At 29.1% G+C, this 12,615-nt stretch overlaps 2 protein-coding genes across 2 annotated transcripts; both read right to left on the bottom strand.

Moving 5' to 3' along the window:
• Positions 1-733: 733 nt before the first annotated feature.
• Positions 734-3,905, bottom strand: LOC145184706 (eukaryotic translation initiation factor 3 subunit I-like). Its single transcript, XM_090079126.1, has 7 exons — positions 3,789-3,905; positions 2,900-3,080; positions 2,490-2,705; positions 2,226-2,353; positions 1,923-2,123; positions 1,488-1,654; positions 734-1,059 (listed from the first exon to the last, which is right to left on the bottom strand). The coding sequence occupies exons 1-7, from the start codon at positions 3,789-3,791 to the stop codon at positions 978-980; spliced, it is 978 nt and encodes a 325-aa protein (XP_089935252.1). The 5' UTR covers positions 3,792-3,905; the 3' UTR covers positions 734-977.
• A 3,630-nt stretch (positions 3,906-7,535) lies between these two features.
• LOC145194777 (uncharacterized) lies at positions 7,536-9,218 on the bottom strand. The gene has a single exon (XM_080072446.2). It carries the CDS (start codon positions 8,700-8,702, stop codon positions 7,884-7,886), a length of 819 nt encoding a protein of 272 aa, XP_079928572.2. The 5' UTR covers positions 8,703-9,218; the 3' UTR covers positions 7,536-7,883.
• Between the last annotated feature and the right edge of the window lie 3,397 nt (positions 9,219-12,615).

Here is a 12,615-nt window from a genome sequence, read left to right as displayed (position 1 = left end):
AGAATTTTTTCATCAGTGGTATTGTATTTTTCAACATTTTTCAACCAATTTTTTAGAACACCCTAGTTGACGTGACATTTAAAAAATGCTAAGCCCATTCGATAAAATATTTAATAATTTTCTTTTCTACAGAGCAATGTTTATTTCGCTTCGTTTCGTTCGGTACAAGAAAATGAAATGCCCATTACAAATAATATTTACAATCCCTTGTTTCAGTATTCTCTCAAGAATGTTATTTGAAAAACTCATTTTTAAAAATAATTGCGATTCTTTGCTAACATATACTATTTCATTGAACACGTCTACACAACGAAATTTGGCAATTAAAGTTTTTATCACATTGTCATATTTACGTCCAAATAGTGGTGTAAGTTCCAGCTTGTAAGTTATTATAAGAAACGCCATTAAAGTTATATACGCAGAAACACGCTATAAAATGCAAATATAAGAAAAAATTATGGGATGTACAATTCTTATGATCACCACTGTATGTATGTATGTATGTATGTATGTATGTATGTATGTATGTATGTATGTATGTATGTATGTATGTATGTATGTATGTATGTATGTATGTATGTATGTATGTATGTATGTATTTGAGGCAATAAAGTATACTTATGGGTAGATTTTCACATCGTTCAGATTATAACAAAACAGCGTGTTACATTTACATCACAAGTAAAAATTAGACGAAGTTAAATATCTGGGACTAACTAAAAACAAGAAAATATTTATCCCATAATCCCATATAATTCCAATAAATTATATACAAACAGTTGTTCTTTAGGCACTTTAGTCATTAACCATGAAAATGTCAGTAGATCCATCCACTTATGAATTGGATAATTTACGGACCAATTCAATATCAAAAAAGAACAGATGATTGTGTATTAATGATAGATACTTAGATGAGAACAGTAAACAATTTGAATTCCCTGGCATCGCCAACAGTAAACTGATTTCCAAATTATTGATTAATACTCGAACTCAAATTCGTAGTAAGACTTATCAAACACATGACTCCGAACATAACCATCTTCCCCACCACTGCTGTAACTACAAAAGAAATTTAAAAGTCATAAATTATAAATTTGAAGATCTGAGGCAGAGTGGCTCAAAAGTTGTTAACCAATTTTTCAAACCTATAATTGTGTTTTTAGAAAAAAGTTTAAAATTTTAAACTGATCTAAAGAATGACAAACTATTTCCTGCTGAAATATTGGAGACAACATGATATATATACAAACTATTAGTTATAATATAATTAAAAATATAATTAATTATATATACAAATAATCTCACAAAGTTTTATAAAAATCTGAGATGATGCATCTAAAAACTTTAACAGATTTCAAATGCATTCCATTTGAAATCTGTTAAAATGAAATATAAAAAAGCATTAACCACTCTGTAAATGAACAATTTTTTTTAGCTTGAGAAGCATTTAGGTAAAAAGAAAGTGATAAAAATTAGCTTTAAAATACCTTTTTCCGTTGGGATGAAAAGCTAAACTGTTAATAGGACCAAAATGACCTTTGACACGTCCAATCTCTTCTTCAAATATCATATGAAAAAATCTTGCATCAAATTTTCCAATTCTTGTAGATGTAGTGGTAACTTCCATTGCTTCTTGACCACCACCAAGCACAACCTGAAAACATTTGCAACTTTTTTTTATTCTTTATATATTTAGGTACAAATTGATCTGTCAAAAAACTCCTTTTATTAAAGTGTAATTTTACAATATTTTTAAATATACTTGATTTTGATTTTATACAACTTTGTTTAATAAATTGGTTTAAATAAAAAAAAAACACATTTGAAATGAGTTTAAAAATAAATTTAAAGAAATACTATTTGAATTTTAAAGGTTAAACAAATTACATTTATTGAATTTTAAAGATAAAAAGAAATTAAACCTGGTCACGAATGGGAGAGACAGCTGCAGAGTTAACAGGCCTATCTGTTTTGTATGTCTTAAGAATTTGCATGGTTTCAGTATCAAATAGCTTCGATGTGTTGTCCTTGGATGCAGTTATGAACATCATTTCATTAGAACTCTTTTGGAGATCACTTACTTTGTCAGTATGGGCACGCATGGATTTTAAAAGAGCTCCAGTCTAATCAAAGAAATACCCAATTTCAATTAAGTAAAAATTTTACCAAATTTTTCAAAAATATTAATTTTATATTAATAATAATGCACATAAAAAAATCCGCACTTGAGCACACCATTTTGAGATGACTCCATTTTCATGGCCAGTTATAATAAATTCATCTAAGGGTCCCCAAACTGCTGATGTAACTTTTGAATCTGGTACAGGAATAACAAGATAAGGTGTTGGTGTACCTAAAAAAAAGTAAATTAAGAATACCTCAATATTTATATAGACACTTTTGTTTGATAGAAAAAAAAAATGACCAAAACTTTTTCTCAAGTGTGACACATGTGCATACTTTTATAACTTATATAATAAAAGCAATACCTTGTGAAATCGAATCTCTAACATCATATAATTTTAATTCACATATCTGACCCATAGTTTTGTCTGTAGAGTAAAACACCTTTTTACCACTGTAGGAAAAACCACATGCCCTAACAGCTGATCCAGTGTCATATGTTACAAGCTCTTTACCAGTTTCAATATCCCATATGCGAGCAGAGTTATCACCAGAACCTGTGATAAGATACTTGGAATCCCCTATCAATATTATTTATTAAGAAAAACTTTAGAGGGCTTCATTCACATTGTTTGAGCATGCAATAGGTTTAAATATCTATGCTACTATCCAATGAGTTCATTAATAACTAAATTTTTTATTAGACAGCTGTAGAAATTTTGAAAATAAATTAACATATATATACAACTTAATTTACATCAACTAGAAAAGATACAGCTTGGATCAAGACAGTAAACTGCACCACCATGTCCATCATAAGTTCCCAAGCGTTCACCATTGATGGAAAACCATACTGTTGGTCTCTTATCTTTAGCTGAAGAGAACAAAAGATCTCCTTCACGGTTATATTTTATTTGTGTTATTGATCGTTCATGGCCATGTAGAAGTAATGGTTTCTAAATGAACATATATATATACAAAAAATAAACTCTATATTTCAGCATCTAACTTTTAAGATACTATTGTTTATAATATAAGTCAATTGCCCTATGTACTCCTTTTCAGCTAAAAAAAACCAGGAACTTATTTTAAGATCTGATAACTTGAGGGATTCTAGTACTTCTATATCATTTTTAATGTTTGATATATGAAATTTAAAATATTTTTTTCTACAATTGGCTTATTATAAATTAGCATCTCTTAAGCTATCAAGATGTTTAAGAAAGATTAATGTTATTTAAATGTTGATCAGAATATATTTTCTCATTTCAGTAAATAATTTAAGTTTTAATGTTTATTGATACACCCCTTGGTAAAATTTTATTTTTTACAGGTATTTCTCGCTTCTTGTGTAAATTATCATTAGAAATACAAAAGCTTTTTAACTTTCTGATTAATATGTTAATTTTAAATGATATTGTTTAACTGCTACTTTATTTGTAACAGCATTTGTAATAAGTTTTAAAAGTATTTATAAGTTTTACTTTGCAAAACTATTTTTAATAAAAAAAACTCTCGTTTTTTTTTTAATTTAATACATTATCAAAATGTCTCATAAAAAATTTTTATAATAGTTTCGATAAACATTTTAGTGAAGAGCATAGAAATATAATAACTAATTCTAATACTTTTGCGCTAAAGTACTAACAAACAAGAACTCATACCATTTTAAAACTGCAATGGGAAGATGTGTTTTGCTTAACAGTCAGCACGCCATTTTAAAATATACACATGCACTTAAAGAAATCTAAAAAAAACCAAACTGGCTTTAACACTGTGGTTCCTACGCTATTTCTATTAACTTCGAACTTAAAATTATTATGTGAGGGATAGAATGTACCAAAAACTGCATTACTTTTAAACTAAAGACTGATTTATTTTTTAATTCCAAATTTAAAACTTTTTACTCCAAAAAAGTTTAACTTGACACATAAACTCATAATAAATATATAATGTGCTTATATTCTGTATTTTATTGAATGTAGAACTTAACTTTATTTGAAAATATTATTTAGATTCAACTGAACACAAATATATAAAGACTACAGGAAATGATCTACAATTTTCTTCTTTTTTTACTTTTGAGAAAAATAGAACATTGTATTTTGAATATTTCAGTGGTTTTTAATGTTAAACATTTTTAAATACCTTGATTTCGTGCCAAATAATGGTGTTTTTACATACTGTCAGAAGAAAATACATGATAAAAAAAGACGCATATTCAAAAATTTTATATGTCAGTTCAAAAACACAAGTCAATTATTTTTTTTTTATTTAAATTAAGTATATATATTAGTATATTTCTTACAAAAGTAAAAAAATTACCTCTTTTACTCGCCTTATATTTCAATAAGGCGAGTAAAAGAAGTAATTTTTTTACTTTTGTAAGAAATATAACCCGTAATATTTATTGATTTTATATTATCATCTATTAACTATTGATTGCTGCTGCTTAATTCTATTGGTTGTTGTAACTTTTAGATATGATTTGCTGTTAAATGTTATTAATTGAAATTATCGTGTCACTCTTTCTCCTTGTGGCATTCTTTTTTTTTTTTTTTTTTGTGAAATTCATTGGAGCGAAGTTTGACAATAACTATTAAAGTTAGCTTTCATAAACCTGTTATCATCATCTCACTGCCGTTTGTGTTGAAAATTTTAAATTGGTTTTTGTATAAGTACAATATTGCGGGCCGATTTCGCCACAAAACAACGATATAAGCTCTTAGTTTATATAAAGTTATGTACAGTATTTGTGCATTTTGAACAATTTTTTTTCATAAAATCATGGCCATGTTGAGGAGATAAGTTGATTTTTAATGACATAGAACTAATATGTTTACTTTCATACAGCAGTCACCGTCTACAACTTCAAAATAAAAATTGTCATAGACTTTATCCAAACAACTTTTTGACGGATCATCAGTCTCTTTACCTCGTGATCGATTCTATCTCGTTTTTAACAGTATATGGGAAGAGATGGCTATGAAAAGAGGATTTATTGTAGATGCATTTGCTTATTGTAGCCTGTAAATCCATCTCCGTAATACTCTTAAAGAACAAGAGTATAAAAATAGAAGCATTTAAAATAATTTAAAAAAAGCGTTTAAAATCATTAGTCAACTCCCCAACCAAGTTCATCGAATGTTAATAACTACAACAGCAAAAAAGTAACTCGTTGTGTGTGTGTGTGTTGTGGTATGGTTAGATTCATCAGAATATTTCCTTTTATGGATGGATTTGTGTCTGCTTTTGTATCAACATGTGTGCAAAATGCTTTTAATTTAGTTAAATAGCACATTTATCTAACTCTGTTTTCACTGGCGAAACTGCCACATAAATAGCGAAATCGCCCCATTTAAGTGTATAAAACAAACTTTGATTTATGAAATAAACCCGGTCTACCCTACTTATAAATAAAAGATAAATGAAATCTTTAAATAAAACCAAAAGGTGACACAACTAAACGCAGTTTTGCTCTTAATTTTGATTTAACACTCTTGTCGAAATTAAACACATAAAACGATGGCATCTTACCTCATCTGTAATAATTACAAGTTAAACACAAATGAAACAAGTTTTATTGCTTGGCTGTTAATTCTTCCATAATTTAGATTAATTTGGAATAAATTCCCTGCAAAACTACTATTTTCTTGTCTTAATCGCATAGACATTGACAGTCCAAACAACTTTTCTTATCAGATAGCACGTGAATTTATATATCTATTTAAATATATTTTAATTGTACATTAACAATATATTTATTTAAATAAATTGTTAACGTACTATTATATACCCCTTTATAAATTTTATTCCTCTTTTTCTGTAGTTTCGCGATAAGAAGACTTAAAGCAACTAAATGTTGAGAGAACTTTGAAAAATCTACAACGAGCTTTACATGCTATTTACTCTGGCTTCTCAATAAGAAGAGCTTCAAAAATGACTCAGCTAAAACGCCTTTTAAAAAAGGTAGACCAGGTATGGACTGTGTTGAAAGCTATATGAAGAGATAAAAATGGAGCGCATAGAAAGCTAAAAGAACCATGGTTGCACGAAAAGCAGCTACAGCCAATCCTTTTGCGATTTATTACTTTTATTACATTATAGATCAAGTTGTGAAAGAGAAAAGTTAGGCTCTAAATAAGCTTTGAGTTGTGCAGAAACTTTTGTTCAAAAAATGAACTTTTTGTAAACAAAAATATTATTTCTGAAAAAAATTTTAATATCCTCCAGTTTTACCCTCCTCGTCATGCGCTTGTTTAATCAGATTTGGGGACAAAAACTAGCGCAATGAATTTGCAATGATTGCTCCAAACGGGCGGTTTTTAATTCAAAACATTTACAGAATATGATAGAGTATACAAAAATCTACCAAAAATATTTAAACTAAGTTTCATAATATTTTCTCAATCCTACGTAAGACGAAAATTTTTGAAAATACACCGTTCGTTAACCCGCATCGACCGTTCGTTTTTTAAATGAAATGAAAAAGCTTAAATGCGTTAAACAAATTGCTAAAAATCTGAACCGAAAATCTCAAAATGAAAAAAGTTAAACTTCATTAAAACAGGAAGCTATAAAGACGCTTGTTTAAGCTAAATAATTCCATGATCTACACAATAAAGGTGATTTTACAGTAGGATCTTACAGTAGGAAGTAGTTAACAGTAATACAGCAGTAGATACAGTAGGAAACAGTTAGAATCTTATTATTTAATAAGAAAGTGGGATTTTGTAGCTGTGCTATTTCCGAAAAATTTAAACTCACACGTGATTATACTCACATGAAACTTTCAAAAACTGGTCAAAACTAAAGCAGGTAATAAATACTGGGATTGTTAAACCAAAGAGGTCAGAGCCGCTGAGAATTTTCGCTTGGTCAAAATAGTATGACTTGCCATTAATTTATTTGGCATGATTAGAGTTTTAATCAAGCAGTACAGCTATTCAATTAAGAGAACCACGTACATAAATGAATATATTAAGTCACAATTGTAGCCTTTTGTTAACATTATTCAGATAAAAATTACGTATTTGGGTCCGACCTAGCTTCATCACATTATTTAAAAGACACGATTAATTACTTCAATGCTGAAAACAATTCTGTAACTAATGAAAGCAATCCAGCGTATTGTCGTAAACGAAGATTTTTGAGGTTATTTAAAGAGTTGACTAGAAAGAAAGAAAGAAAGAAAGAAAGAAAGAAAGAAAGAAAGAAAGAAAGAAAGAAAGAAAGAAAGAAAGAAAGAAAGAAGAGTTTTGTTACTTTTTATTGCGATTTAACAAATTTGTTTCCTTTTTTTTTTTTGAAAAAATAAACATATCAACTATTTTATTTAGGATTTCCATAAGCCTCATTTTTCAGTGGAAACAAGTCTCTCAACAGACATTTAATGAAAATGTTTTGCGCGATTTAAACAAATTAAATATTTAAAATATATTTCAATCGTTTGAAAGTTCCGGCCATCTAAAGATAAATTTTATCTTTAAATAGCCGGGAAAACGTCATAGCAATATCACAAAAAATGTTTAATATGAATTTGTCAATGTTCAACGATTTCTATCAATCCTATCAAAATCTTTTTTAAAAAAATTTTCTATTATGAAATGATATCATTTGAAAACTAAAACCCAAAACAAGAATAAAATCGATAACAACAATAAAAACAATGACAACAAAGTGAAAGTAACAATAAAAAAAATAACAATAATAATAAAAATTAGAAAATGTAAAAAAGTAAACTAAGCAGAGAGTATGATTTAAACATCTATCCATTTTCCATTTTTGCAAATCTGACTAGGAAATAGATTTCCGTTATACAACTGATTCAAAATAGCTTTTGGATATTTCGGACACCAGGTTTCTATATTCATAAACATGCATTTCGTTAGAGGAAATACATCTTCAACTTTGTAAGTTTTTTCCCATTCTGAGGGGTCATAGATCAAGTCCTCTTTTATGGTGTAATCGTAAATATCCAAGTGAAAGTCACCTTTGATAAGTCTACCAAGAGGTTCTTGAAAGGAACAATGATCAGAATATACTTTAACTTGTTCCCCGTTGCATTTAAACCTGCGCCTTTGAGCATAAGGTTTTGTCCAGTCTTCCTGTAGGATCAAATGAAATTTGTTGTCGCTTTCATGAAAGTTCCTTTGACCTTTAATGCTGTCTATAAACGTATTTGATGTGTTGGATACTAGTATATCTAAATCTCTGTCATACGGAATAAGATCTTGATTGCGCCAGGCTCCAAGTAAAGACCCGGCTGTCAAAAAATATGAAATATTATACTTGTTCGCTAACTTCACCCACCTTTCAAAAATTACCAGCAAATGTTGTCTATTGCGTAGTGTATCGCAAGAATTGTCGCCGTAGTTAGAGAAATTGAGATTTTTTGAAGTATTAAGCCGTGGCTCAGCTGCGATATTATATTTTTTAGATCTATTGAAATATTGGTTTGTAAAAAAATCACTTTTTAAAACTGAAGTTATTGCTTTAGTCGGAAACTTTGAGTAAAAAAGAAAACAACATACGATCAAAACTGCACTTCCAAACAAGTAACGAAGCTGTGTTAACATTTAAAACGAAGAACGTGCATTAAACGAGAAAATCTGTTTGTAAGTTAATCGTAATATTTTTAATGCATCGTAATATTTTTTTAAAATATTTAACTGAATGTAAAGTCGACTAAACAAAAAAATGAGCACGTTTTTAAGTGTGCATGATTTGTTTTTCTCTACATCAAGTAATTGCAGCAATTGTAATATGATATTTGATTTTGATAAAAGCGATAAGCATCAGAAACAATCCATTGTTGGATCAATTTGATAGTTAGTTGACTCGGCTTTCAAAAGGAAATAAGTCAGTTACTTTGTAAAAATCCATTAGTGACGGCGTAAATTAATTAAATTTTTCGCTTCAACGTCCCCAAAATTTGATACTCCTGCGAAGTTAATGTACTAATTTACATTTTGATTGTCTTATGTTCGTGAACAATTTTTTAATATTTTTAACCATGTTGATGTATTTTTTATAAATTATTTAAATGCTATGCATATGTTCATTTAGAAAACCTTATTTTATAAAATACTCCAACATAATAAAAACTATTTTTAAAATAACTACGTTACTACGTTAAAAGGGCTTTTGATGTTTTTATGCGTTTTTTTGATTATTTTTTAAGTAATTTTTAAGCTATTCTAAGTATCAGCGTTTGGTTTTTCGGTTTTCAACGAGTAATAACGAAAGAAGTACAAACCTCTATATTAGTCATTTGAAATAAATCAAATTAAATTTTTTTTTTATATCTTTAAGCATATAAAGCTCAGCTGTACAACGTCAAAACACAGTATCTGTATTTTTCATAATTGAATATGAAAATGATTTTGTAAAGTACGTTGGGCCGCCAACTTAACTTCATACTTATCACTTGAAACTTCATACTATGAAGCTTCAAGTGATAAGTATGAAGTTAAGGAGGCAGCCCAACGTACTTTACAAAATCATTTTCATATCCAATTATGAAAAATACAGATACTGTGTTTTGACGTTGTACAGCTGAGCTGTAAGGTCTCAGAAAAAGAAATTTTGATTGATATCTTATATCATTTTGTTTCAACCTTTTATGACATTGCGTAAAATTGATACTCGACTAAAACCCCAATTTTTATGACAGGTTTTAAGTAACCAATTTATTTTTAAATATAAATTTATCTCATAAACTTTTAAATTTTGAATTTTATTTCCTTTACAATTAAAAAACGAAAAAATAAACTTATTTTAGTTCAATCTACAAAATTAGGCAACGCTCTGGAAAGCTTTCTTAACTTTGACTTTTATTTAATATAAATATATTTATAAAATGAATCGTTTTTTAACTGTCAGTGGAAATCGACAAATCGTAAAACTTCTCCGCGTAGTTCAGGCGAGTCAGTAAAATTTTATCCGACAAAATTCCTGACTTCGACAACCTATACTTTAGGTTTTGAATGAGATGAAAGAAATTTGAATTCAATGTTTTTTATGAAAACTATATCTGCTTGTGTTTAAAAAAAAAAAAAAAAAGAATGTGTAGACAGTATTTAGGGTTTTTGTAAAGTGTATATTTGAGGCAATGATATATTATATATACTAGATGTCTAACTTGCGGGATTTTATTGGACAAAAAGTGAAGCCGCTTTTTTTGTTTACAAATTGAATCCGCCATTTGTAATAAGGGCAAAAACTGTATCCGCCATTTGTAATAAGGGCAAAAACTATATCCGACGTGCGAAATAAAAGTTAAAAATGCACGTTTTTGCCCGAATTAGAAATGGCTCCCACGGCTTCACATTTCGGATCGAAGTTAGACATCTAGTATATATAATATACCATTGATTTGAGGTATTTTGAGATTTTGCTCTGTCGGTTTGCATCAAATTGACGTAAATGAAATTACAAAATATCCTTAATTTGAACATGATTATAGATCAAAAGAGCTAGAACATTTATAAAGTGTTTAAAGCTGATAATTTTATAAAAAAACATGTTATTTTTACTCAAAATGACTATGTAACCCACTTATTAAGTAAAAGTACTCAAAAAAATGAGATGCTGGGAGTTGTAGCTCTTTTTCTTCTATTTTCTCAATGAATTTTCTATTGTCTAAATGTCTTTGCAATAATTAAGATACTTCCAGCACCAAGCAAGGTCTAAATTAAAAAATAGAGTCTAAGAACATGAGATTTCACAGGTCTGGAAATTAAAGCTAATGCGCAAATAAACGTGTTTTTGCAATAAAATATCTAATGGTTTATTGCAGACCAGATATTTACCTCGATTGTTTAAATTTATTTATCTCGATTGTTTAAATTAATGACCAACTAACGGCAGTTTTTTGAAAAGCACTTTCACTACGCTGAGTTGTTTAATTTGTTACTTTTTTTCTTTAAATCATGTTATTAAGAATGACGTCATTTATCAGTTTAATATGACGTCTACAATGGTTAATAATGCTATAAAGCATTCCCCTCAAAGAAATTCAGGGACATTCTAGTCATTAAATACAAATGGAGGGGGAGGGAGGGGGTAAAAGACTTGGTATTACTGAAAGTGATAAACCAAGCATAGGGAGGGTTCACTTTATTCGAAATCAATAACGTAATAGAGCAATTTTGGTGCTCTCTCCCTAGAAAACACAGATCCTAAAATTGCAGTTCATTTAACCAATATCTCTTTAGACGTTCTAAAAAGTGAAAATTTAGCACACAAATCCGCAAGTTGTTTAAATATTACTTTCACATTTAATAAATATAACTGAGACGAAAAGTCTTAAAATAATTTAAATCTATGAGTTTATTAATGTTCATTCAGAGGTGGCGAAATGTTAAAGAACCTTCTGCAAAATACCGGAGATTATTTGTTTCTATTATTCCATAATTGTCGAAGCTACGGCATTGAAGAGTTTGTAACATTCATTAATTAATACAGAGAGATTAGTTTAGTTCTGTACAGCACTCGGTTCAACTCTAAGTTAGTTAATTTGGAGTTGAACTAATTTGGAACCTATCCAGGACCCACCTCGTGGATGTAGCTTTACTTAGGCTCCCACCCTAGCCCAACCCATCCTCCCCTGCATTTGAGTCTGTAACAATTTATTTTAGGCTCAAATCTGGCGTTTAGTTTTATAGTTAGGCATTTTCTGAAGTGAATCCATTCTTGAGAGTATTAATCCATCTCTAAATTTTTGCGGCAAACTAAAGCAGAAGATTTAGTGACTAATTTAACGCATCGCTCGACTACTTGTGTATGAAAATGCAAGTTAGGAAAGTTTTCTTCTTCTGAGGAAATTGATCAATCAGATGATCAATTTCCTCAGAAGTAATGTTTCGAGTTAATGGAGGCTTAGTAATATGTTACCATGAGATAATGTCTGTGTAATTACTGGCATTATTACACAGACATTAATAATCGAGTTTTCATCATTGATCATACTCAGCAATAGATTTTCTGAATGGGCATAATATGAATTGCGTTGGATGACAAGACACAATATTTCTGACTTCAGAACTTAAGGAGCGTGTTAACTCTATTATATTTAAATAAATGAAGTTTTCAAACCAAACTGAGAATATATATTTTCATCACATTTCTATCTTTCATCTATCATTTTCATCTCAAAATGTTTTGAGAGTTTCAGGTGGTTCAGTTGTTGTGACATAAAATCGTAAGATACGATTTGCAGTGGTGAGCCACCGGGAATGTGCTAACCTTCTAGAATTCTTTGCTGTAGTTCTTGACTTACACTTCCATTTTTTAATCTATATTCAAAAATATCATTTAAATATTTCTAATCAGTGCTTAGATCTGTTTGATCTATTGTTAGGAAATTGATTGTTACTGGTTCGAAATCAACAATGTCTAATTTCTCACAACAAGAAGTTTGACTCTCTTAAACCCGCACGGTCCTTTAAATATTACATGAGCAGAACCTGCTTGAATTGATATATGTTC

Source organism: Hydra viridissima, unplaced genomic scaffold, assembly GCF_058129835.1.
Source record: "Hydra viridissima isolate aposymbiotic clone 2 unplaced genomic scaffold, HvirCarnegie_v1 scaffold_2, whole genome shotgun sequence".
NCBI classification, from domain to species: Eukaryota; Metazoa; Cnidaria; class Hydrozoa; order Anthoathecata; family Hydridae; genus Hydra; species Hydra viridissima.
Note: the sequence above shows the minus strand (reverse complement) of the source record. Positions and strands in the feature narration are given on the sequence as shown.